This window comes from Myiozetetes cayanensis, unplaced genomic scaffold (assembly GCF_022539395.1).
Source record: "Myiozetetes cayanensis isolate MyiCay16 unplaced genomic scaffold, myiCay2020 scf2-11, whole genome shotgun sequence".
Classification (NCBI taxonomy): domain Eukaryota; kingdom Metazoa; phylum Chordata; class Aves; order Passeriformes; family Tyrannidae; genus Myiozetetes; species Myiozetetes cayanensis.
Genome location: NW_026087411.1, coordinates 22,151,578 through 22,179,141, shown reverse-complemented (window position 1 = coordinate 22,179,141; position 27,564 = coordinate 22,151,578). Strand labels below are relative to the sequence as shown.

General features: G+C 39.3%; 1 protein-coding gene across 1 annotated transcript; it reads right to left on the bottom strand.

Annotated features, from left to right (window-relative positions):
• Nucleotides 1–693: 693 nt before the first annotated feature.
• On the bottom strand, nt 694–27,471 carry INTS7 (integrator complex subunit 7). The gene is made up of 20 exons (XM_050316117.1): nt 27,356–27,471; nt 27,092–27,221; nt 26,154–26,300; nt 23,237–23,374; nt 22,714–22,760; nt 22,012–22,211; nt 20,496–20,618; nt 17,807–17,924; nt 16,325–16,453; nt 15,657–15,754; nt 14,740–14,979; nt 13,910–14,047; nt 13,002–13,208; nt 9,378–9,572; nt 8,494–8,597; nt 8,033–8,101; nt 6,822–6,954; nt 5,478–5,576; nt 4,598–4,783; nt 694–3,695 (listed from the first exon to the last, which is right to left on the bottom strand). Exons 1-20 carry the CDS (start codon nt 27,444–27,446, stop codon nt 3,408–3,410), a joined length of 2,880 nt encoding a protein of 959 aa, XP_050172074.1. The 5' UTR covers nt 27,447–27,471; the 3' UTR covers nt 694–3,407.
• Nucleotides 27,472–27,564: the final 93 nt, after the last annotated feature.

Below are 27,564 nucleotides of genomic sequence, written 5' to 3'. Positions count from 1 at the left end.
GTGCTTATATAAGAGGACAATTTGTTAACAGGTCCAGGGTCTTTCCTAATCAGCACACACAAATAACTCATCTCCAAATGTGCCAGCATAAGAAATCCTTCAGAGTTTGTTAGAAATACAGATATTTGCACAGCAAGTAATCTTCCTATACATTTATTTCCAATAAATAGTACTTGCAATTTTCCAAAGACATTTACCCTCATCCTGCAATCTCCCATACCCAATATCCAGATTTTCAGACTTTATTACTTGCCTGGCTCTAAAAACTGATACAAGTTCTCAGAGTTCTAGAGGCCTCTCTCAGATCAGGCAAGCAAACTTGATTGGAGAAGGAATAATTTTTTCAACAGAGGCAGGGTTAATCTTACCTGCTAACAGACAGTTAAGCTTCAGGCCAGAGCAGGGCTTTCTCTAGATAAGGGTTTTTTTTTCTACTAGGCTCCTCCTAAGTTTAGCTATGCACTGTGAACGCCACATGACTCACAAGAAAGTTGTTCCCAAGCCTGGAAATGTCCTGTAATTTCTGAGTTCACAGGTTTCCAGCAATATATTGGTCAGTAAGAAAGCAAGAAACACACATTCATTATGCAGAATGAAAAGTTGGTTTGGTTTTTTTTTTTGCATTACAATGCTGAGGATTTTGTGGTTAAGACACTGATCTACAGCTTTAATGAAAAAACACAACTAACCACAAAAAGTTCAGATCTTTAATCTGACAGACTGCATACACAAACACCAGGTGAGTATCTCTTTCTGGACCATCTAACTAGACACAGCTATACAATCACAGAATATGCCAAGTTGGAAGGGACCCATAAGGATCAAGTCCAACCCTTAGCCCTGCACAGGACCATCCCCAAGAGCCACACCATGTGCCTGAGAGCATCATCCAAACACTTCTTGAACTGTCAGGCTTGGTGCTGTGACCACTTCCCTGGGGAGTCTGTTCCAGTGTCCAACCACCCTCTGGGGGAAGAACCTCTTTCTAATATCCAACCTAAACATCCCCTGACACAACTTCAGGCCATTTTCTCAGGTCTTGTCACAGGTCACCACAGAGAAGAGATCAGTGCCTGCCCCTCCTCTTCCCCCCACCAGGAAGTCGTGACTGCAATGAGGTCTCCCCTCAGTCTCCTCTTCTTCAGGCTGAACAGACCAAGTGTCCTCAGCTGCTCCTCATACACCTTCCCCTCAAGGCCCTTCACTATCTTTGTTGCCCTCCTTTGGACCCTCTCTAACAGCTTAATATCTTTCTTATATTGTGGTGCCCAAAACTGCCACAATATTCAAGGTGAGGCCACACCAGAGCAGAGCAGAGCAAAGCAGGACAAACCTGTCCCTCAACCGGCTGGTGATGCTTTCCCTGATGGCCCCCCAGGACATGGTTGGCCCTCCAGGTTTCCAGGGCACTGCTGACTCATATTCCCCAGGTCCCTTTCCAGCATCTCATTCCCTAACCTGTACGAACATCCAGGGTTGCCCCATCCCAGGTGTAGAATCCAGCACTTTTCCTTGTTGAAATTCATACAGCTGGGGATTGCCCAGTTCTCTGATTTGTCGAGGGCTCTCTGCAGGGCCTCTCTGCCTTTGAGGGAGTCAACTCCTCCGAGTTTTGTGTCATCTGCAAACTTGTTTAATATTTCCTCCAGTTCTGCATCCAAGTCATTCATGAAGATGTTAGATGTATAGATACAAGTATGTATGTGTGCATACACAGGTGTATGCATACCCACACACACCCCCCCAAAACTATAGGCACAGAACCACAAAAGTGGGGACAGAAACCATCACTTCCCCCAGTCAGCTTGAAAGGCAGTGGCAGTTTCTGTCTCCTGCGCAAAATAAAAATCAGATTTTAGAAGGACGCTGGTGAATTTTACACACCCTTTATGGGTCTTCTATTTCAACCTTGCATCTCAATTATCTTTTCTAGTTATGATTACACCCTGACCAAGATATTACGACATCTAGCATGATCCCGTCCACTTTCACTTTTTTTTGGATTTCTTAGGTAACTACTACAGGAAAACACAGCAAAAAATTCTTCATTCAGCTATACCAAGGAAATCCTAGCATATAAAATTCATTATTATATTCTCTGAATATAAAGTGGGCAAAATCTCCAAGCTCCAGCCAGCTTCTACAGTGTAATCAACTTGAACAAACAACAGTATCTTAGGAATTTACCAAGAAAATAACAATGAAAATTTCTGCTGCAATGAGGGGGATCAAACCATTTACTAAGTCAAGTCTATAAAGAAGTGCCATCCTTCCTCCTCTCCAGTCAAGTGGGTTCTATTTTCTTGCAGACTGAAAAGCAGAGATTATTTATGAGGACCAGGTGAAGGACACACTACGTGATCTATTGCCTGTGAGTCTGAGCACAGACAGTTTCAGCCTTTTATGTCACAAAGGAAACATGAAAACTATGTATGAAGCAGTGTATTTCCAAAATTATTCTGAATCAATTTCTAGTATTGGCAAGAATCTCTTTCAAGTTATATTGCAAAAGTAACAATTAAGATTAGCAAATTGGTCAAAGAGTACACGAGATGACAAGGCTTTGGTACAGAAGATTCCTTTTAAAAAACAAAGCAGTTAAAAATGAATGACCATTTGCCAGTTAACTTCCTTCATAAAAGAATACTCCCCCCCGCCAACAAAAACAAAGGCTTCAGAAATACAGATGCATGAAAATCTAAAAACGATGTAGTAATATTTTCTCTATCATCTGAGAAACAGTCATTGTTCCCACCTGTAAAACTCTGCCTCTTGCAGACCTCCCCAGACAGCAACCCCTCAAGCAGTCTCCTCCCTCTTCAGTGACTGGGTATGAGAAGCGAGCTGCAAATTTTTTTCTTCCGGATGCATGCGTTAAGTAGTGCTGATGAATTGTAATAACACACATACACCAGCCAAATACTGGAAACTGCTATTAAAATGTCAGAAATAAAAGTCTCTGGACATTCCTGCCAATTGCTTCACATTAAAAGATACAAACTTGGTATTACACTCAGTTCTGTATAACCAGCCAAGTTGTTTACTGATGTTTTGTAAGCCTAACATTAGAACCTATGTGCTTCAAAAAATTACAGCACAGAAAGTATCAGTCAAAGAGCTCTTAAGTGTCCCCTGCTATCATAGTTTGTGGAGCCTGCTGGAACAGGCTTGTAAACAGAAGTTAAGAGATCAGGTAGAAGTTCTCATAGTAAGAGCACAACTCCAAATTTGAACAGCTGCCTCTGCTGAATAGAGTTCAAATTTACCCCAGATAATTTAAAAAGCAACAAATTGGCACCTGGGGCCTTCTAGGAGAAGGTTACAAAGGTCTTTCAAAGGAGAAAAAAAAAAAAAAAAAAAGAGTCCAAGAAAAATTGCAATACCAGTTGACCAGTCACTTCTGGGGATTAAAACCGTGAGTATGCAGTTCTTTGCTGTTGCTGCTGGGACGGCGGCTGTCCTTGCTGTTGCTGAAGACGGACCTGCTGCGAGTATGGATCCTCAAGAGATTTAACAAAAATAGTTGTTTTAGGTCCAGTTTTCCAGACAATACCATTTGAATCTATCACAGAGGACTCTACTGTGATGTTGTGGGTGCCAAGTATCACAAAGTTTAACAGAAACTGAGTGCTGAAGTAGTCATTGTGTGGTTCCACCCTCTGCTCCATTTCATTGGTCATGTTGTCAATAGGAATCTGAGAACAGAGATGGAAAGTTAAAATGTAACTTCATATAAACCTGTCAAAAATAAGTTTTCTGCTCTCCATTTGAGGGAGAGGGGGAAAAAAAAGCGAGAGAAAATTTTGTCCTCAATTTTCCTAAACCACTGCATGTTTGAGACAGTTTGACACGCTTTTTCATCAATGAGTTTTTAAAACTACTCTCAGAAGCAAGGTAGCTAACAAGTCTGAGGTTCTAGTTTTCCACAGAGTAATACAGGTCAAAAATTACACACTTCCTAGTTCTGTTTTTTATAAGCAACTCACCTTCTTCTTTTCCCCCTCAAAAAACCCCAATAAACCAACCAAAAACCCAGCCCCCAAACAGGCCTTTCACCAAATACCACAGCAGAACTTAAACTGCAGGCATGCAAACTTCAATAAAACTGTTGAGTTAAATTTAATATGTACCTCCTCAGATGCTCTTAATTTGGACAGTCTGTCCTCATGTTTTCCATAAACAAAATAAAAGAACTTTAAAATGACGATAAATAAGTTTAGTGACTTTGTGGTAGAGATTAATCTGTTCCTGTTTTTTTTGTCCTGTGGAGTTCTGTATGATACATACCTAGGCCGAGTTTTTCTGATACCAAGCAGATGTCTAATGACTTGTTCTGAACATCACAAAGCCTCTTTCTTTGGAAGAAAAGCTGTTTCTAAAATGGTATTGGCATATAGCAGACTTGAAAATCCCAGATCCCTTCCAGGCACTACACCTGGCTCAGGCCAGTGCTCAAATGTCAACTGTCAGCAGTGAAAGAACAACAGAACCTCCCATTCATTTCGACCTGAAAATTCTGTTAACCGGAGTCAAACAAAAGAACGGGAAAACACACCAAAAGAGCTTCAGAATCCTCCTGGTTCTATTCTATCCATACCTTATAGTCTTGTCCAGATTTGCTCTGCAGCACTGAAGAAACATTTAGACAGACCGACTGGATTTTGCGGAAAAGGCCTGGTTTAGATCCGTGCTGAACCACTCCTTCCACCTTTAGGGCCAACTGCTGATTGTTCTGTACTGCTATAGGTTCTGCTGGGTTCCTTGGAGATGGGGATAGAGCAAGCTGAAACACACGTAAACAGACCAAAATGCAATTATAAGCCTCCAGAAAAGCAAACACAATTGAAGGATGAAACAGGACACCTTCTTATAGGAACATTTCCAAGGAGAGGTTTGGTAAGAAAACCAGCAAGCGGAAAAACAGAAGTGCTCTGAGACCTGTTATTATATTAATTAATAAACAGCAACATCAGATATTGTGTTTATATCAGTTTCACTACTACACTTCCAGAAAAGATGTGGAAAAAAATCTTCCCCAATATAGCCACAAGTAAGTATACTAAGCTGAACAAAGAAGTGAAATGCAGTAAATGTTAAAAAACTTAAGGCTTTCCTTTTTCCCAGAAAAAAAGGAGCACTTAAATAAAACAAAAAAAATATTATCATAATCACATATAGGTATTCTTAGTCAGTCAGCTGATACATATTACAATTTTCTTCAAGATAGTAAACCTTGCTTTTTAAAGGAAAAAAACAATACAAATTTATAAAAGCTGCCTTCCTAGGACCAGAACTAGTGGTTCTCAACGACCATACATGCATAGCATTCAATTTATTCCTAAGATAAACCCAAATGCTATTTGCAGTTAAGTATCTTCACTAAAAATGCTGAAGCTTTGTGCTTTCAGTAGGGCTTTTCTCATGAAATAAAGACCATATGGCCTTTATGAAATAGGCCATATTTGAGCAGTGCTTACCTTGATACTTGTAGATTGCAGCTTTTGGAAAAAGTACCTTTGAAATGAAAGGGGCACCTTCAACAAGGCAATGACAGCATTGCACAGACAAGCTGTATGCTGCAAGAAACAGAGCCAAAACAAATGAGAAGAAAATACCATTAATAACATAGGAAAAAGACACATACTTGAGGTATTAAAACAGCAGTAATTTCCACTAGAAGTCCAGAAACATACTAATACAGTCATAGAACAGCCACTATGATGACACTGATTACATTCAGCCTCTCTGTTTATGTTCTGCCTTTTATGAAGAAGGTATTCTGCCCTGGAAACAAGAAGGAGGCCAAGAAAAAGAAAAATACAAATCTTTCCAGTCCTAGTGTTACAGTCAGCAGAGCAGGATCTGCTTGAAACACTCATACACAAAAACATCACACACAAACTCCCCTCTAAGCACACAAGACTGGCATCTGTCACAACTTAATGCAATAATTAAAAGTTTTAAGCCTCTTGACTACTCTTCCTTTCCCTCTGCACTTCTGGCTCAGATGAAGTCAAGTAGTGCTGCTGAAGTCACCCAGCTGCCTTGGTACAGAGCCAGTGACAACTAAGTTTACAGGGTTTACCTTTGCTACCGTTTACGGGTACTCATTCTTCTATTCTATTTGGAATTGGTGAGGACTGTTGAATTTAGAAACAAGGCAAACAGAAGCCAGCCGTGACAAACAAACTACCTGGTTCCCATTAACATGCACTTTAGCTTTATGATGTTCACCAATAGTAAAAGACAGAACCACAGCAGCCCTGTAAACAGGGGCACGTTATCAGCCGGCTGTGTGCACTCAGCAAACTTTACTTTGTGCTCTCTGATGACCCGCACTGATAAGAGAAAGAAAAATAAGACTCACAAAACACAGCATTAACCACCAACAGCTCTGGGACCAAAGCTAGGCTAGGACCCTCCAGCCCTGTGTTTGGCAGGGGGAGAATTCCTTCACAGCAAGAGCATGAAAAGAGAGACAATGTGCTTCAGTGTTTGTGAGTGTGGGGAGAGGTCTGACAAAGAGTTGACAGTGCTTTCAGTTATCCTACCAGCATATGCTATACTACAAATATCAGAATTTTTAAAAGATTACTTTTTATCATACCAGTAAGGTTTACAGGTGTTTTTATCAAAAACATATTTGAAGTATTTTGAAGCAGTGTGTCTATGTAGAGACCATTTGTGCCAGTAAGAGGCTGTGTTAATTAACTGAGAGTGCTTTTTGGTTTCTTGGCCATATATCCATAGATACATGGAGTTGCCAGGTTTCTGGCACCTTTGTCTACAGAATATACATTTAAAATAAAACTGTTACTTGCCAAGTAAGACACAGGAGCATACTTCCTGTTGAGGGATTCTACTTCCTCTAGTACATGGTTAAATACAGACATCATTCTTCTTTCATATTCACTTTCAACATGAGCTGTTCCATTCGAGCTATATTCCTGGAAACTAAAAAAAAAATAAAACTTTTTATTGTGTCTAACTTACTTTCCTCATCATAATCTGGAAGGCACACTACCAAACACACCCAACAAGACCATCCTCTGTTACAACTTGAAATCCATGAAGGAATGTCTTTCAAACTGTTTGCTCTGTTTCTTTACTATTTTTTCACTGTAAGACTTGTTCTTTACGTTTAAATCCTTCTAAACTACAGCTTAGCCACCACTTTCTGTCCCCAGCCTCTCTCACTTGAAACAGTTACAGGTCTAACAGACGCAGCATGCTTACTTCCCCTGGCTTTTATTTCAGCCTGCAGTGTTTATGACATTTTTAAACAGAAAGAAAAGCAAGAATGCCAGTCAGAATTAAGACTATACCCGGAAGTTTATAATCTCATGCTTTGAATACAATGCCATCTCCTAGATACCCAGTTTCATACAAGTTTAATTAATACACATTCTAAGCAACACTTAATTCATAATGAGCACTACAGTCACTTAGGATGCTCACTTTTATTGCCAGTTACAAAATCACTAAGAGGTTTTATCCACTGTATTTTCCATTTAATCTCAGCCTGGGAGTTTACAACAGTGATTCAATTCATGGGTACTTCAATGTGATTTTCTAGTGGATATAAGTTCACTGTTAGAAAAAGAACCAGAGTTGATGGATTTACATTAGAAATTTGAACTAATCTAGTGCATATATTTTCACAACTGTGAAGGAAGCTACAGTGCACTTACAAGTGCAAGCAACAGGTAGGGGAGCTAACACAGAATGACACCAGTTAAAATAGGTGGTTAAAGAACAGATTAAAAGTCTTTTTTACTTTAATGCATGACTCTACTTAAAACAAATCCAGTGTAGTGCTCTCGAGCAAAATCAGTGTAAAATGCAGAACCCAAAACACAGTCCGCAGCCTGCCAGGTATGGCACAGAAGCAACAGATCCTTAAGCCTGCCCAAAATATAATTAGAAGGGTCTACTGAGAAACTTTCTAAACATTCTTCGAATTCCAGCACTTAAAGCTCCAAGGATTTAGAAATAACCAGAAAAGGAGCATGAAGTTAACTATCAAACCTACCTTGTAGATTCTGGATCCAAAATCAGTGCTTCTATTGCATGTGAAATCAAAAGGCAGCTCTGCTGTTGTCTGATATTAATACTAAGGACTTGAAAGGCTTAAAAAGTTGGCACCTAAAACAAGAAATGCAGTGTATTTAGTGGTACTTTTCCTTGTTTCTCTAGCTTTGTGAAGTAATTCTACAGTCATTACTTGTTTAGTAAACATGGAGCAAGAACTATGAAATTACCAAGTTTTGTGCTGCTCAAATTTTTGTGTCATAATTTATTCATAAAGTAATTCCAAACAATAGTGTGGTAATGTTTATTTTCAAATAGGTTTTAAGCAGCTGGTACATAATTTTTGCATTATTAACTGCTTCAAAATTACTTTGTGGCAGTGTATAGAAAAGAGGACTGTTAAGCTTTGTGTTGTCTACATGAGAAGGCAAGTGGACAAATTATAAGCTTTTAAAAGGATACAGTTCTACATTCCTTAGAGTTGCAGAGTCTGCATCAAAAGATGACTGATACAGATCTCCATACCGTGTAGCCAAGTTTCTGAATTCCTCCATCGAGTGTTTCATCTACAGAGACAATGTTAGTAGTCAAAAACACAAATCAAACCAAAACAAAACACCACACATTCAGAACACCACTACACTATCACACACAACACTGAAGAAATAAGGTAACACACTCCAGAAAAATATATAAAGTTCTTGCTTCTTCACACAGATGAAAATTACCAAAATGACAGACTGTTATCCAGGCACTAAACAGACATTTCTCCTGTAACAGAACACCGACATACACTCCTTAAGTTAAAAATAAAGTGAAATAAAGAAACTCCAGCAACAAACTCCTCCATTCCCTACTGGTAAATCAAACTGCTTTATCTTTCAAAAGCTACCCACTGATTCCTTCTTGCAGACTATGTGCTTTTCAGACGCAAACTACCTTGGTGTTTTTCATGGCATCAAGGCAGTTGCCAACACTCACCAAAAGGAGTTGCAGAAGGATCCTAAGGTATACATATTCTTCATTAGTGTGTAATCACAGTACCTGAGGTGTTTCAAGACAAGGTGTGAAAGGCCTTCCTGCGAGTTTGAGTGGTTCACTACAAGCACAATCCCTGGAAGTTGTGCACGTGAGCGTATGAGAAAACACGTGCACACGCTCAGCTTCAGAATGTGGCCTGCTACAGGCAGGCATTCTTATAGCTACAGCTGAAAGCCAAGGCCTACTATTCAGCAAAATACTTCACCGATACTTCTCATTCCTTTTGAAAGATATGACTGCTGAGAAGCAAAATTGGCACCCGAGTCCTAAACAGAATTGCGCAAGAGTGGAGCAAGAACACGTGCCTGGTTAGAGATGCGTCCACACCTTTGGAGATCATTTCCTGATGTCATAGCAATCGTTGTGGCAATAGCTGGTGGTGGACTTGTTTTTAGGCTGTTGCAGGTACAAATAAGTTGGGAAAAAGCTTGCAGAAGGTCAATCCTGAGTTTCACAAATCCACACTGAAAGCTCAGAGGATTAAGTGGCGTACTAGCAGCCTGAAACACAGTAATAGGAATGTTGGCAATCTAGGTCAAAAGCAAAAATGATAAAATAACATTGCAACGTCACTGAACTGTCTCATCAGACAACTAAATCCAAAAGTTCAAATTCTAAAAGATGCTTTTTTTAAAACTACATTTAGCAGGTTTGCTCAATTTAAATCATACTAAATATAAAGGACACAGAAGTTACATAATTCCTAAGTCATATTGCAAGCATACCACCCTTGTAATAAATGTGACTTAAGCTGTTACAATGCTATTAGGGCACATATTTCCTCTTTTTCCAAGGCCGAGTCATAAGGCTTCAATTGAAGCAAGAGCAAGAGGATGGGGTGATAACCTTTGATTTTTTTGGACTGTGAAATGGATGGGAACATTATGAAGGCCCCGAACCTTGCACTTGATGAAGGCCAAGAGACACGATCCAGTGATAACTAAGGACAGTAAATAATGGAACTCCAGGAGGGTTATTTATAAAATACAGTTCTGTGAAACTTTGCCCCCTAGGAGCTTATCTGACTTGTAGAAGCATCTGTGACAGCTTAGGACACCCAGGAGGGGGTAAATTGGAGTACTCAAGGTCTGATACTAGTTAAGCCAAAAATTCACTACTCATTTTATTTAAAATTCTGGATTTTGAGAAGAACACACTTTATTCTTTGGGGTGGAGGGGAAAGTAATCTGTAAAACAAAGCACTGGGACTTTCTCTTGCTCAGAGAATGGAAGTATGTTAAATTCATGCATATCTTCCCAGTGCTTCTTATTTCTCAGCAGGTAAGCATGTCACTTCTCAAAGCAAGAAGTTGTAAGCCATCCCAAAACCTTCTAAGAACCATTTTTTTGCTAGCAGAGAAACAGCTAACTAGTGTCTCACAAAACATCACGTCATCTAAGAACTGGTCCACTACTGACTAAAGTGAGGAAACATCAGCTGACTGCAGCCACTTTAAACTACTGAGCTAGATTTCAACTGAAGAAATAAGACTATTTCATCACTTGAGCCACTCACCCTCTCTTATCTATCACTCTGCTTTTCCTTCGCCAAGGGCACAAAAAAATCCCTTTTGAATTGAAAATGTTCAGTTTATTCTGCAGGGGTAGTTTCAGAACACCCTCTGTGGAAGAGGGTACACTGCACTGTAATTGCTCTACAAAGACTACATGCTTTCAAAGAGAGTAAAGTACCAGTACTTATATCAGAAAATCCAGACATTTTTAGCAGCACAAATTGGACTTGATTCTTGTAAATGGAAATACAAGCTTGTCTCATTAATACTGCAATTACCTTATCTGCTACCCATAAAGCCATGGGCAATAAATGAGTTACAACTCTTTTTTGAAACTAACAGAGTTCTTTAGCTCAGCCAAGTTCTTTAAATACCATCACTTGCTATCAACATATTTGGAATTAGTGCCACTTAACCAATGGCTGTATTAGTGCTTTGTTCAAGTTTTGTATCTTCCTCAGATTACCAGCAGTGAAAAATAAGCACAAGGCTTCCACTGAGACACGCTTCGTGCCAGAAAGAGCAGGTCCTTTGCAAACCTTTTGGTAGCTCTACAAGCAAATACACAGCAAGATGGATGAGGACGGTGGTCAATATGCTCCACTGCAAGTCCCTGTCCTCCCACATACAACTCTCATCCATAAAGTAAAGGGACCACTTTCCCTCAAGTGCACTAAGTCAGACGTAAGAACATTCTGCAGGCGGCAATGCAAGACAGCTGTACGTGTCTCAAGGAGGAATTGAGAAATTTTCCGACAAGATCAGACACTGTCTGAATGTTTCATTGCAAAACTGCGCTGACTAAACATCTGCAGCGCGTTTACTAGCACAGCCTCTTCCAGCTACGAAGAGGAACAGCTACACAGGGTTCATCATACACACCACTGGTTTGGGGTACCACCAGTGCTGAGTTGTGCTCTGCACTGAAACAGCAGCAACAGTAAAGCTGAAGTCAGGAGGCAGAGACAGCAGAAGTCTTCAGCAGCAAGACTCAGTGCACTCTGTGGCACTTTGCTCCCCTTTGAGATGCGGAGTTCTACAGATGCAAACAGTGAGTGGCTCCTCTTACAGCTGATACACTCAAGTAGGTTGGGAAATTGTCCAGAGTGATGCAACAAGTCAGCAACAACCAGCAATAAACCCAAATTTCCTCTTCTCTAACCCTACAAAACCTGTACTTTCTCCTCTGGACCACAACCACCCAAAAGGAAGGTACTGCACCCAGAAAAGTACTACGTGCAGCATGCAGAAAGTGGAGTCAGCAGAGATGAAGACAGGAATCCATCAACAGAGAAAAAGTCCCAAACTCTAGGGAAAGAGTAATTTAATTCCTGAATCACAGAATGACCTATTTAAGCAAGCTTTTTTCCTGCCTGTATTAAATATTAACATCTAATTAGGTCCTCCCCTCAATGTCTTCTCCATGTTAGAGAAATCTTGAAATACTGAATTAAAAGCCTTATTCACTCAGCCAACACTTAAACACTTCAGGAATGATGGGTCTTTCAGAGGACAACAGTATAAAATTTATGTCCCTTCTGCTTATTCAGGGACATTTTATTAATAAATAGTAATATCTACACTTTATTAAACACTAATATCTGAACTGTCATGACCCTGACAGTACCAGTAACTAAAAAAGAAAAAAAAAACAGCTTCACTGAAGATGCACAAAGAAAACTGCAAGTAAAGATTTCTTCATGGAAAAAAAAATATGAAATATAAAATATGAAATAAAGCATTGTGTGAAGTTGGATCATCTTTGGTTAAGAAGCAACTTCACAGTAAGAACTGAAGGTCCTTATTCATTAATTTTTTTTTGTTTACATTTACAGATGTGCTATTTTTATCACTTCAGAGAAGTAGGAAGTATTTGCATAAAAGCAGGTACCATCTCAATTCTGCCAATTTGATCAAGTTGAATTGTCTTCCCTCCTCTTTCTAAATTGGTGTTGCCTTGTTGTTAGGATTCCATAAGATCCCACTGTCAAATACAAGGTGACATGAAGTCAGCAGGAGGGAGAAAGACAATTGAATTCTACTCTATAGCAGCCAATTTTGACAAATTCCCAGGCTTGACTATTACAATGGCTTTTATTCTGCCAAGACAAGGAGTGGAAAATTTTAAGTGTTGTGACTTTAAACAAGATCTGTCACATATCATGTGATCTGATCAAGGCAGGAAATAAAGGGGTGGGGGAAGAAGGAAAAACAAAGTAAAACCTAGCTAATCACACTTGGCTAAGCTACAGGATCTTTTTTTCTGAAGATGCAGTGTTACTTCTCTGCAGTCATCTCAAAAAGAGTCTTGTAGATGCTACACATCTTTTAAAATTGTTCAGAGATTTAAGAACAGAAACCAAACACATGCTGCAGTACACAGAAACATCACCACTACAGGAGATGTGTGCTGACCGTCAGTGATGCTATTCCTTTGTGATAGGATTTTAAAGCTTCAGCAATGCAAGAAAGTGCTGAGCTGTAGTTGTCTTCCTGCAGACCTGTCAGACACTGTTCTGCATGGGAAAACTCCTTCAAGCTGTTCAGCCAGAAGTAGAAGTGTTCTGAAGCTACTTGAGTCAGCAGGCTTTGATACAGTTCTCTGGCCATGTCATGGTTGCCCTGTAATGAGAAGAATGTTTCTAAATGGGGACATGAATGAAGGCTGTGGATTTCTACAAAACAAATACAAGTAACAAAACAGTAACATCTCCAGAACTACCCCTAGCTTAAAAATAGGTAGTGAAAGTTTTTCCAATCCTTTGATCGCAAAAATCCTAATAAATAAAGGTAAAAATTTTTATTTTATGGAAACATCAGCCTGTATATACTAGTTATTTACACAAGATAATTCAATAAGAGGAGAAACAAACATTGAAATTTACTTTCACCTCAGCATCTCATATTAGTTTGTGTAATTCTAAACCCAGTTGTGAATTTACTGAAGGGAAAATGGAAACACGATCTTTTTCTTCCTTTCTTTACATTGAAGAAAGAGAAGGACACATTAGGATGACCTGTATCACCTTCTAAAGAACAGTTAGACAATACAGATTAGGTATGTGATCAAGAAAGTGCCAGGTCACTACTCACTTCCTTCTCAAATACTTCAAACACACAAGTGAAAAACCATTCTGATGGGATCAGTGTCCTAAATGGCATATTTCTGAATCAACATTCCAATTAAGAGGGAAAATGATTTCTAACCCCCACCCCCATTCATTTCCTCCTCCCAAGTCCTACCATTTTCCTTACTTTCTTATTCAATTCAAAGAAATCACTAGCATCCCTCCAACCACAACAATCCAGGTATTTTCACCCACCATTCTGGAAGCCTGCCTGGCTATCCTGTAGGCTGTCCATCCATTGGAGGCATTCTCAAGCTGCTGTTTGATAACAGTTTTGATTTCTGTGGACAAAGCTTTCTGACTGGAAACAAATATCACTGTGGCAAGAGAAACCTAATAGAAAGTGGAGGAGTGAGGAAGAAAGTTCTATTTCAGTAAGTAAAGAAAAGAAGAAAAAAGGCAATTCTGTTTTATATTACATTGAAGATTACATATATATTTTAACTGCAAAACTTTTCTGAGTCATATCTTTTAAGCAGTTACAGCCATCCAAGTATTTCTTGTGGATGAAAGTAACTTTAAATTAAAGAATCTTTACTCTTCCTTTTAACTGAGATATTTCAAATGTTCCAAATAAATTAACAGAAAGCTTTTAATTTCTTTTTTAAAATTCAAATTCTTTCCCAAAGAGATGTGATGAAAGCATTTTTCTCTCTTACAATATATTAAGTCATTTTGCATCAGAGCACCACATATAAATGGAGCTAACTGCCATTTTGCCTATAACCACTACTTCAGAGATATCCCAATAATTTCAATTTCAATTGTCAATTAGTCAATTTCAGGTTTGTCTAAGCAGTGCCATCTGCTGGAAAATCTAATGGAATATACTGCTTAGCTCAGCTCCGTCTAGGAAATATTTCTACACTAAGCACTGACATAGATAGTCAAAAGTTAAAACAAAACTGAAAATAGTGGCTATAGATAGGCACATCAACCTGGACATAAATGTTTTAGCTGCCTTTTTAAACACAATCCATCGACAGTTGTTTATACAGACTTTTATCCATCAAGGGAGGCCTTACCAAAAGTTCCTGTTTCTTATCTGTGGCAGATTGTCCTATTAATTTATAGAGGTCCATTAGGTCTCCTAGGATCCCATCTGCTAGGACAGGCAGCTGCATGGCAATAGCAGCTAAACAGTGGCACATGAGAATCCTGGCACTGTCCTGGGCACTCTGCAGCTGCGTCAACAGGGACTCCACCACTGACTGGCTCAGGTGAGGACGGCACTTGACCAGCTTCACCATACAAGTTAACGTGATCTGCAATTCACACAATCAACAGGAGCAATAAATACGATGTCTCCTCAAAAAAGAAAACAGCCAGGCACACTTACTTATCTGCAGCTCTGACTGTGGAAATACAGATCTGGTATTTTCAGAACCATGTACTCTACAGAAGATCAGATTTTTCTAAGAGCCCAAGCCTTTGTCCCTGAGCTCACAGCACAAAAACACATCACAAATTCAAGAATTGTTCATAGTCTTTGTCAGACCACCAGCCTTTACAGGTAAATAACTAGAAAAATTACCGATAGCAGTTTCTGAAGTGGGAAAATAGAAATAATAAAAGTGCTGTAATCATGTACATTGCATCTCGATCTCCACAAAACAAGTTCTCTCTGAGATCCTTTTGTTCTCCAGAGAACACCTCCATCTAATGTTCAAGTTCATGTTTTATTACAGCTGTTCCTCTGAGAGGAAGGCTCCCTCCATCCACAGAACAATTCACTTGCTCTAGAGCTGAGAGGTGGTGCACTATAGTTCTGCTCAGTTTCTCTAGAGCTCTGGACTCTGATTATGGGCAAACCAGAAAAATCTTTATTTCCCTCTAGCCTGTTATGTGTCCACCAGAAAGGATATGGTGCACATCAGCCACTCTGTTATACAAGGTGTTACTATAACTTACAGCTTGCTAGGGAAGACAAGAGTAATGTCACCTTTAAGGTTGCTTGAGCTCCTGGACTGTCATCTTGACTACAAAGAACAAGAAGAGCTTCTAAGCCAAAAACTGCATCTTGCTCCAAAGGCAGAAGATCTACAAAAAGAAAAGCAGAGTTAATTTGTTCTCTGTGCTGTTTTCTTACCATGCTCACTGTAATGCTTGCACTGCTGCTGCAGTCATGACAGACAAATATCTCCCTAATATGGTCCTTACCTTACTTTGATTAGAAACAAATCTGCCATTCCACGTCTCAGGTAACTATTCAGCAGTCACAGCAACTGTGACGTTTGGAAAGTATGCACAAACCTCTGGACTAAGGCTTCTAAATGCTCTGTTACTCTTTTGCAACAAATTTTGTGCAAAGCGTTTTCAAAGGTTGGCAAACAATTCACTGGTCATACAGCAAAAGGGAAAACAAGCCTTTATTTAGCACCAGTTCTACTATGCCCAGTAATTTTCTCTAAATTAGACAAAGATGGAATCTTCCCAAGCATTCATAAAATCAGAGTATTTTCTACTAGGTTATAGTCCCCATTCTCCCTAATGAGCACGAAGGATCAGACAGATTAACAGACAGGTTCACAGACAGGACCAGTTAATACGTGTTAAGTGCATAAGCCTGATTGTAAACGGACCCACTTTGTTGCCCTTGCTTTCACTTACCTTTTTCCTGACAAGAAGCTGATATATTAGTCAGAATTCTAACACCATGAGCTGCAATGCCACGGTTAGTATGGTAACAGCACTCCTGTGCTAGCTTTACTAAATCAAATGTAGTTGTAGCTGCTGTTCCTAAATAAAGACAAGGCAAACAGAACATAAAACTTAACAGTCCATAAATATATCACAGATTTTTAAGTACATTTCTACAAAACAACTATACTGACTTCAGAATTTTTGTTATGTTTAAATGATAGGATGAAAATATCTTTCTTCACACACAGAGACTTTCCCATTCCTGAACACTCCACAAGTTGGACACACATAAGAAAGAACATTTGGGTCTAAAGGCTGATGTTTCAGGACTCAGAGAAATATTGCCTTAAGAAATATTATGTCTGATTAAAAAAAGCTGCTGAGCATGTTAATTATTCAGACATGCCAGAATGACTGAAGAGAATATTTTTTTTTTCCCCATTTCTGCAGTTGCTGCAGTTGGGCTCATGGTACTCATTAGGGCAGTCTGGCTTTCAGGAAGAAAAATCAAATCAACATGATGATAATTTTAAGAACAAGATACCTTGAATCACTTTTAAATGCCTACTCTGTTTCTCCAGAATATTGTGACAAGGCAGAAAGGTTCACTTGGTACTGCTGCAGGTCATTTGGTCCAGCTTCACTGTACCAGGGTAACATGCCAGCCCACTCTCACACCATAAAGCCTCCCCACTACTCAAGAACAGTGCAAATCCAGGGTTTGAAAGCACCTTAAGTGTAGGGGTTAACAGTGGGTCTGTTAGCTCCCTGGAAAAGGAGATTGACTTGGAAAACTTTCGAGTGTGGCCTTGAAGATAAGTAAGTTTTACACACAGGGTAATTGGGGAACGAGGGCAGACTGTGAGTCCATAGATTTGGTATGTGAGAACCACAGCCTTGTCCTTGGACATCTCCAGGTGTCTCACGATTGCTGCCAAGTGTATCGGTAATGATGAGTGGCCAATTAGGATGTTGTTGCTTGCTTGCTACTTCCTTGCTGCTTGCTTCCTGCTTGTTGAAAATGATATAAAATGAGCTGGGATTTAATAAAGAAGAGGCCTTTTCTTATGTTGCCCTGAATCAGCCTTCTTGTGTGTTTTTTATTGGACTGTCATGACATAAACAGCGACACTTGAGCAGAATGCAGGTCAGCCATTTGAGAGGCAACACATGTGATTGTAAAATGAAGAAATGTTGAAGACCCAAAGGTAAAAACCCATTTCATATACTATAGGACCCACAAAACAGAAGGAAATCTGAGACCATGATTATTCATGGGTATACAGCATCCCACTTTGAGTTTACATACGATAAACACAGTCTGACTCTCACCCAGTATTCTCAAATTCAAAAATAGTTTAAGAATACACTACAAACTGTTTAGATGCAATTGATCATCAGTACAAAACCAACCTATTAGAAATGCCAAAGATAACCATCTTTTCTTACCTGGAGCACTGCTGAAGTACTGTTTAATGGCAATGGTCCCTGATAATGTGGAAAGAACAGATAACATGCCCATTTTCAAGCTGTCATAAGGAGTGTGAAGAGCGGATTCACAGAGTGCCTAAAGATCGGCAAGAAAAAAGATACAGAGGTAAGAAGTCCCATGAGCAACCTGTATTAAAAATGTAGTTGCACTCCTCTGAAAAGTTCTGAGAGTCAAAATTTTCCTACAGAAAATACTACACTAAAATCAAGTGACTGTTCTAGAAGACAGGATCTGGCTGGCAGAAAAGTGACATGAGTCTTTCTTATTTGCTATGAAACATCAATTATAAGTCACTTATTAATTAAAAATGAATGGCAAAAATATTATCAGGTCTAATTGATCAAATACTACACAAGATTTTAAGGCAGTTTCTCCAGTCTTAGAGACATATTGATTATTCTGCCTTGTAACAATCTGCAGGGTTTTATGTAAATACACACCTCTGAAGAGCAACGTTTCAAAAGTCATTTCCTTTACTAGCACTAGTGTCCAGCAGAATACAGTTTAAGTTCCTTGATAAAAATAATAAGTGTATTTTATTTTTAATTCATTTATAGTAGAATATGCCATCATACTTTTGTGCCTTTTACCAGATCTTGTCAGGCCTTATCAGATCTAGGTTGGAATAACTCTTAAAATGAACATTGTTCTCAGTTCGTTATGCCAACACTGTCCACAGTCATTCACCGATTTTGAGGTTTTTTTTCAGTCAGAGGGACAGTAATATGAGATACAAATGGAAAATATAAGCATATTCTGCCTCAGAGTGTCAAAGCTGAATGATAACATCCAGTAACTGAATAAAGAAAAACAACAACACAGAATTAGTTCCACAGAACAAACAAACAAACAAACAAAAAAACAGCAGTGTTCTTATCAGGCATGTGCATGGTATAAGGGTTAAATTCTAAATACATCTGTAATTTGTACCAATTAATACTTTGCTAATCCATTGAATAGTATGGCATCAACAGACAGAGGAAGAGACAATTATTAGGGTTGAAAATGAGTCTCAGTGTCTCCCAAGACACTGATGTTTTACTCCAGTGCTATTAGATTCCCTCTCAGAACTTTGAAGAATGCCAGGAGCACAGAAGAATTAGCAGGATGGAGCACAGACTACTTGTTACCTTTGCAGTCAGAAGGACTGCTCTAGGCATCAACAGCAGCAGCTTCTAAAGCTGATGTCTAGAATAAGTCAAGTCTCCACAACTCAAAGACCAAACTTTCCACCTGACAGACCCAAAATGCTGAAGAAACTAACCAACTTTTGTTGGTAAAAAGGTACAAAAAGCAAGTCTTGCCATGAGAAAAGGAGAGTTTGTTCCAATCTCTGTTGTATAAACAAAACTAAGTCATTTAAACATATGGAGAAAAAATTTCCCTACTTGAAATGTTGACTTTATACTTCAGAAGGCAGAAAAATTCTTATTATTTCTGCATGCCATTCAGCAAGCAGACAATTCAGACAATTAGTCTTGTTTTAACCTAGTCATTGAGTTAGTTCTGACATCGATGGAACTTGTCCCTGTGCATTTCAAACATTAGGACATGAACTCTAAGATCCTATGTGAGGATGAAAGCCACATTATCAATGTCTACTACTAACGAGACATAATGGTGTAGAGTAGCATTTTGACTACAAAGAATCAGTAAAACAATCCATAAAGCAACTCCTTAAAAATACCTTTCTGGTATTAATACATTACAAAGAACAAAACAGTTCACTTAAACAAAAACCTCTGCACGGTCCAAATCATCATCTCTAAGAATCAGGGGCAAACCAGAACATGCTTTATTTCTCACATGATTGTTAACAAAAACCCACATAGAGCATAAGGCAGCTGGGAGGAAAAACTAACAACATAGAACAAAAGTAGCTTCCAAGGGTAGCAAAAACAAAGAAAAAAATGACCTAGAAAAAACTAGAGTTGTAACCCTCTGCCATTAAGTTCTGGAAATATTTACTTTCCCATTAATCTAACCTGAAGTTGTTTCCTATAGTCATTTCTACCAGAAAAAGAGAAAGACAAGGAGAAAAAAATTTTCACAGGCAACTGTGATTGAAAGAAGGTAGTGATAGTATCTACAGTATAACAATGGTTTCCCCAAATAGCACAGGTGCACTATAAACACTGTCTAGGGTCTCATACTATGGGAGTCACAAGGCTACTATTGAAAATAAGCCATTAATCCTAAGAAAAGAAGTCAAAATGACACTTGTCCTTTCAAGTATACCTTGATGGATGACATGCTCTGACAAATCCCAGAGACTCTGTGTTACATGAAAGCATTAATGCATACTCAGTATTTTAAGATTAATGTAAACATTCAGCTCTCGTGTCTATTACCTCAGATCAGTTTGTCACATAGAAAAGTTATTTCCTTACTCTAAAAAGGCCTACTACATTACACATGCCTTTCCTCATCTGTAGTACTTCAGTTTTGATCCTTATGTGTCAACTTGTCCAATAAAGATATTTTATGAACCGCTCATTAGTACTTGGCTACTCTGCTTGGCACAGTGACCTAACTTAAGGACATGGAGATGCATGTCCCTCCTTCCTTTACCTCCCAAGTTGTTCTTCTAGAAAGAATCCTACAACTAATTGGAAAGTTTAAACTTCAGCTTAAAAATGTATAAACCTGAATATTTTCTCTGCTCCATGTATGTGGCGTCTTGTTGGCCAGCAACTTCAAATCCTGGATTGCAAGCCTCTTCACAGCCTTCCTGGGGTCATTTTTCAAGTATTGCAACAAAAGCTGGATCTGCAGTGAAAAAAATTCATTGTTTAAGAGGAGATATGCTACTAGAAGGAAGTATTTTCAAAAGCACTCTTGAAGAAATGTTGAGCATACTCAACCAAAATTAACTTGCCCTACCTGTCTGATTTCTTGCCTCATGGTTGTGAAGCTACTGCAAGCTAAAACAGTCTGGTATTTTTTACCATCCCGCTCTCCTTGTTCATGTACCCTTCTCTACATAACCCTGCATACGTGAGAAGCCTCAAGATATGTCTCAGCACTCAGAAATACCACAAAACATCCCTGAGAAACACAGTAAACATCTTACACTGTTGTGATTATGCTGCTAACCAGTGTTGTGGGCATTTGATGCTAATTTGGCATCTGTGTGATCTGCACTTAACAGACAGCAAGAGAGACATACCTTGTATTTCAGCAGTTGCAAAAACAACCCACAAAACCCCAACCAAACAAAAACAATCCCTATCCACACCTTCTGAAGCATTTATCTCAATGTAAGCAACACTCGCTTGTGTGTCCTTTATTGTGCTCATGGTCTGCAAATTTACAAGCACAGAATACCCAGGACATGAAAAAGCTTGAACCTCACCACCATGACTACATCAGTTTTAAGCAGTATTGGCTGCTGTTGTGCTGCAGAAATACAGCCTAAATCTCCATGCTTACTGCCATTTAAAAGAAAAAAAAAAAAGGCAAAAAGCAGCACATTAAGTGTTCTAATGCTGTTTCAGTAGACTTAGATTCAGTACTATCAAAAGCATCCTCTGAAATACAGAAATGAGCCATACCAAAAGTTTCAGACAGATCAATGCTATTAGCCTAACAGTAGCAGACACCAGCTTTCCACTTTCAGTTGTACAGGACTGAAATAACGCAAATAGATTTTCATGACTACTTTACAAGGATTAGTTAGATGAGTCTCAAGTGTCACTGTGTTTAGATCTGCTATATAAATCACATCCACAAAGCTCATTATCAGAGCATAAAAGCATTGTACTTTTCCATCACTGCTTTTCCCATTACTCGGTGTACAGTCCTAAATTTAAGCAACAGATTCAAATTCTCAAAGTTCCTCAAGAAATACCTTTTAAAATGCATTCTGTGCTACTGAAACATTCATTTGCTTGCACGAAAGAAAAAGGCACCCCCACAACATAAGGCAATATACAGCAGTGGAAAGTGAAGGTTGGCCTCTACAGGCACAAAGTCAGGGTATTTGCTTTCCTGAATGCTGATCAATACTACCTGATTTCAATCCCAGTTGACCTAAAGAAAGACAGGTTATGACTTGTATAGAAGGGTTAATGTGTTTGATGGGGTTGTCTGGAAACAGAACCATCTGGAATTTGAATTTTTTTCAAATGTACTTAGTACTTAATGCATTAGAAAGAATTACCTGCTTAGGAATGTCAACCAAAGAAGAAGCAGCAAGCAGAGTAAAGGTGTGCAGAGTAACAATGACCATCTTGGTAGAGGGGTAAGATGTCACCAGCTGCTGGAGCAGCTGCCGGGAGCTGGAGGCCAAGCTGGCATCATGATGCATGTGCTGCAGAATAGGGATCAACTTCAACTTCAAATCCACGGGTGTGGCCAACCCTGCAACAAGGAAAGGGAACAGGCGGAGTGTCAGTCCTTGTACTGGCGTTTGGCAGTACTGAGGGACACAATATGCCTCAACTGCTGAATGCAGACTGTGCAGACACATGCACTGGCTCCAAATAGCTCATCTAGGGGGTAGGTGTGTAACAACAGCAGTATCGAGTGCTTCCATGGCTGTTTGAGAAAGCTGCTCCTTGATTCACTGCAGGTAGCACACTTCCTAACTCATCTGAAGCAACCTGTGAGAGTCTGTGTAAGTTTATTCATCTACTGTAGATAAGCTTTTATTCTGTACCAAACAGGTGCTTCAACAACTTAGATTTTAAGAGAACATAAGAGCCAGACACTGGATTATTGGTTAGCTAATTTAATTTAAGAATTGGAATTATCTGAGTATGAGGGCAACAGCATTCTGGTATCTAGTATGGAAATATGAATGATGAAGAATTTTCAGATAAATTAAAGCTTTTCCCTTTTATCATTCAATATACACACGTACCTTGAATCATCTCACTGATTTTATTACATATTCCGACAGCAAAATCCCTGCAGAGAAAAGAAAGTACCAGATGAAATGAAAACAAAAAAAATTAAGTAATGAAAAATTTAGAAATTAGATCTAAAAAAAAAAATCAACTGAACTACCAAACATGGTGTTTTAACAATAAAAACTTTCCCAAAAAAGTGCCTGCCAAGACCAAGGTCTTTTCAGAATCTCTGCACAAGGGCAAGATCAAATGATAAAATGGAAGCTTTCAAAAAAAGTGCCAAAATGACAAGCAGCACTACATTTTGCACCCTAATATAATTTCTTTAAAATAATCCTTGATTAAAGCTCCTATTGCACTTTGAATTCTCATATTTATGAGCTTTCCATTTTCAAAAAAAAAAAATAACGTTAAAAACTTGTATTCAGGTTTCTCTACAATACTATTATTGCACATAATTAAATGTTTTGCTATAAATGATATTGATATCACTATCATTAAATTTCTATTTAATGGAATTGAAAAAAATCTTACTTAGATTGTGCAGAAAAGTTGGCAGCAGCAAATATAGCAGCTTCCACTTCCACATTATCATGGGAATCCAAACTCTGACGAATACTATGATGTGCATTCTTCCTTTCTGGAATAATAGATGCCATGCTGCCCAACATCCTACAGAAATAAATCACGTAAAAATCAGGAAGAACAATGATCCCAGAAAAAATGTAAGATGAAACCAAGTAGGAATGTAAAATGACTGGTTAAAATACTGTTTTTTCTATAAGTATGTGCCCTTCCCTGTCTATTACAGAAACAAGCAAATGCTAAAAGTAGACATATAACTAAAAGGTAACAAATTCTGTCACATGGGTTATGTCAGTGGTTTGATAAAAACTTAATTATGATACCTCTTAGCTTGAAATTGTACACCAAAAATTCTTTTAAAATTAAGAGTGCACTATGGTACCAGGAATTAGCATTTTTAAGATGCTTTTACATTCGAGCTCTGATATTAATACAACAGATTTAACACTAAAATGTACTGATGGCTATTTTCAGACACACATGAAGAACACCATGAGATATAAATTAAAAAATGTGATAGTCTAGGGGGATATAAAAATAGAAAACTACTAATTTAGTTCCTACTCTTTCTATCCCTCTTCCTAATTAAGACTGCAGAAGGAAATAAGTGACAAATGTCTGAACTGTCATAAAGTTTAACCACATGCTATGAAAGAAGTTTCTTGAGTAGTTACTATGATCAAGTAATCAAGTGTCTTTCATAATTTGTTCTAAGATCTTTCACTGATGTGGGATAAGGTTATTAGTAGGAACAGTGCAATACCTTTTGTGTAACTGCTAACAAAGTTGCAAGTCAATTTATACTTTGCTATGAAGGTACCCTTCAGATATATTTAGCATAGCAAAAGAAGGAATGCAGAATGGTAACACGGAAGGTAATTTTAGCAAGAGTTCTGTGCAAATATTTACAAACAGTTATCTAGCAATAAAATTCCACCAAGTTTTGTTTTAGCAGATCTTTCTTTCTACATATTCTCTCTTACTGACACTATTCATGGAGGACAAAACCAAATCAGTAGAAGATTTTAATCTTAAACTGCTGAACCAACAGCCATTTTAACATTTCACTTGATGCACCCTGTGAATTTATTAGTAATTTAAGTATTTTTTCAAACTGAGTGGATTCCTGAGACTTCTAGCAGTCTGCTAACTCTGTGCCAGTCAACAACTGTAAATGTATGTTAGAATACGATAGGGAACTACAAGAAAACACGTAGTCCCATTGTATTTAAAGATTTCTGTGACCAGAGCATGAAAGCATAATCTCAAATGAAATATCAAAAGAAAAAAGAAGTGGACATACAAGTTAATCAATCAAACCCATTAATGCCTCCCATCTTTCAAGAGTGAAATCAGTAACAGTTCTAAATGGAGAGGAAAAAAAGAATATAAAGGGAAAAAGAAAAGTGCTCTTCACATTCACTTGCATAGGGGTTGGAAGATGCAGTTAAGATGATGATGTTGGACAATGCTGGAGACACAGACACCAAAGCAGAAAGAGAATGACATTAAAGACAGGTTTATTTTATTTGTTTTCCCATTGGATTCCTAGGAAGTCCAAAGCAATCAACAATACAACAGCACTTCCTTAGAAGTTTTTGATCAGAGAGCAACAAGCAGTAAACTTCTAGGGTAATGATGAATGAAAAAGAGGTGCAAGCATAACAAGGTTTGCATAAGCTTTTGGTTACAAGTTAACAACAATTATTTTGACATGTAAGGAAGCACCTTCCTTTTGGTCCTGGTCTAACTATATCATAGGCAATATATATTGCATATGGCTACTGTCTGGGTTATGCATACAACAAGGTTCAGTTTTCTTCTCCTGAGTACACAAAATTTCAGCACTGCAAATTCTGTTTTACCTGGAGCCATCCACAAAATTTGCACTATCTTTAATGATTAATTACCTTGTTCTGATCACAGATCTTTATCATTCACCCCCTTTAAAGACAGATGTCTTTGTTTTTAACTCCATGAGCAACGTATAAAAAGACTTTCATATTTCATTCATAGAATCATAGAACAGTTTGGGTTGGAAGTGATCTTAAAGATCAACTGATTCCATCACACCTGCCATGAGCAGGAAAACCTTCCACTAGACCCACTTGCTCAAAGCCCCATCCAACCTGGTCCTGAACACTTCCAGGGATGGGGCATCCACAGCTTCTCTGGGCACCCTGTTCCAGTGTCTCACTGGAGGCACCAACAGAAAAGAATTTCTTCCTAATATCTAATCTAAATCTACTCTCTTTCAGTTTGAAGTCATTCCTCCTTGTTCTATCACTACATGCCCTCGTGAAAAGTCCCGCTCCATCTGTCTTGTAGTTTCTCTTCAGACAGCAGAAGGCTGCAAATATGTCATTTCAAAGCCTCCTCTTCTCCAGGCTGAACAACCCCAATTCTCTCAGCCTTTCCTCATAGGAGAGGTGCTCCATCCCTCTAATCATCTTGGTGGCCTCCTCTGGACTTTCTCCAACAGGTCTATGTCCTTCCTGTGCTGGGGAACCCAGAGCTGGATGTAGAGCAGTGCTCTAAGTGCAGTCTCACCAGAGTGGAGCAGAGGGGCAGCTTCCCCTCCCTCACTCTGCTGCACACACTTCTTTAGATGCAGCCCAGGACACGACTGGCCTTCTGAGCTGTGGGTGCACATTGCTGGGTCATGTCCAGCCTCTCATCCAGCAGCACCCCCAAGTCCTTCTCAGCAGGCCTGCTCTCATCCCTTTCCTCCCCTAGCCTGTGTTGATTCCAGGGGTTGCCCCGACCCAGGTGCAGCACCTTGCACTTGGCCTTGTTGTTCCAGGCCAGGACACTGATAATTAGCTACAGATATGAAGTAAATTAGGATCATTTATGTAATACATACCGGAGTGTAATAGCCCGAGCAACTGGGTCATTGCTATGAATTACTGAGAAAACTCTTTTGACAAATTCATCCACATTTAGGATCTTCTCTAAGTGCTTCTCACTCTGTTGAGTAACTTTCAGCACACACAGCCTCAGGAAGTTGTTCCTATTAGAAAATACACAAATTTCTTTGTCAGGCTATTTTGTAAGAAAAATTCAGGCATTTTAAGCACTAAATTATTTTAAAACAACTTCTGAAAGAAAATTAAAACAAGGAAATGTCTACGCTTTAAAAATGTTTGAGTAGACTGATGTAATAGAAAAGGGACTACACTATTGTTTTATTTTCTTGTTCTAGTAGTGTCAGATTTAGGTCAAATTCCAGGGAAATGAACCAGCTGGCAATCAGTGAGGAGGGGTATAAGCAAACGCTTATTTTGTGCACACTTAGGGATCCAATTCTTCTAGAAAAACACATCCAGGACTAAGGTAAGAGAACCTAATTGCCACTGTCAGGCGTGAGTAAATTTCTTTCCCTCCTTGGAGCCAAAGTGAAGATTCCACAACATCAACACTTAACTTTGTAAGTTATTCCAAAGTAGCTCCAATTCAATTAGACACATCACTTAGACAGCAGGCATTTGGAAAAGTTATACTTTGAGCTTTGTTATTAACATTACATGACTCAGAGACAAAGTTTGCACATATTCATCTGTTTATGAATTATGAATTTGAATGTGCCTGTGAAGCAGACCTTACACAGGTGAACTTAAATCAGTCAGGAAGAGAATCCTCAAATCAGGACAGACGAAAAGGAACTCTGTCACTGATCACTCACAGCCACTTAAACCCACTAAAGATGGGGAAAGCAAACTTCGATCGAGCACAACCCGTCCACAAGAGCGAGTCCTACGGACCGGAGGTTTGAATGGAGAGAAGCTGACCGATGGCACTCACCCCACTCTGAAGACATCAGCCAGCTTTAAGAACGCCGAATTGATGAGAATGGGGAACGGATACTTCTGGAAGAGCCTGGGAAAACGAACGACGGCTTCGCACTGCTCCCCCAGTTTGCCAGACCTGAGGCCTAAGCGAGAGCACAGGAATTACCGCAGATACCTCCGGACCCAGATCCTCCCTGCGCCCGCGCTGTGGATACAGCGGCACAAAGCCAAGCTCCCTCCCCGGCCCTGCGACAACCCCGAGGCGGCGCGGCCTCACCTTTGTCGAGCTCCATGAGCGCGGAGTTGGCGTCCAGCTCCTGCTCGCCATAGCCCGCGTCCGCCAGGAACGACTTGGCGCTGGACGCCATTCCTGCCCCTCACCACCTACCCCGCGCACGCGCAGTCGCGCTCCCGCCGGCGGGGCCGCTCCCGCGCAGGCGCGCGCCCGCCCCCGCTCGCCTCTGCCGCGGGAACGGATGGTGGGTG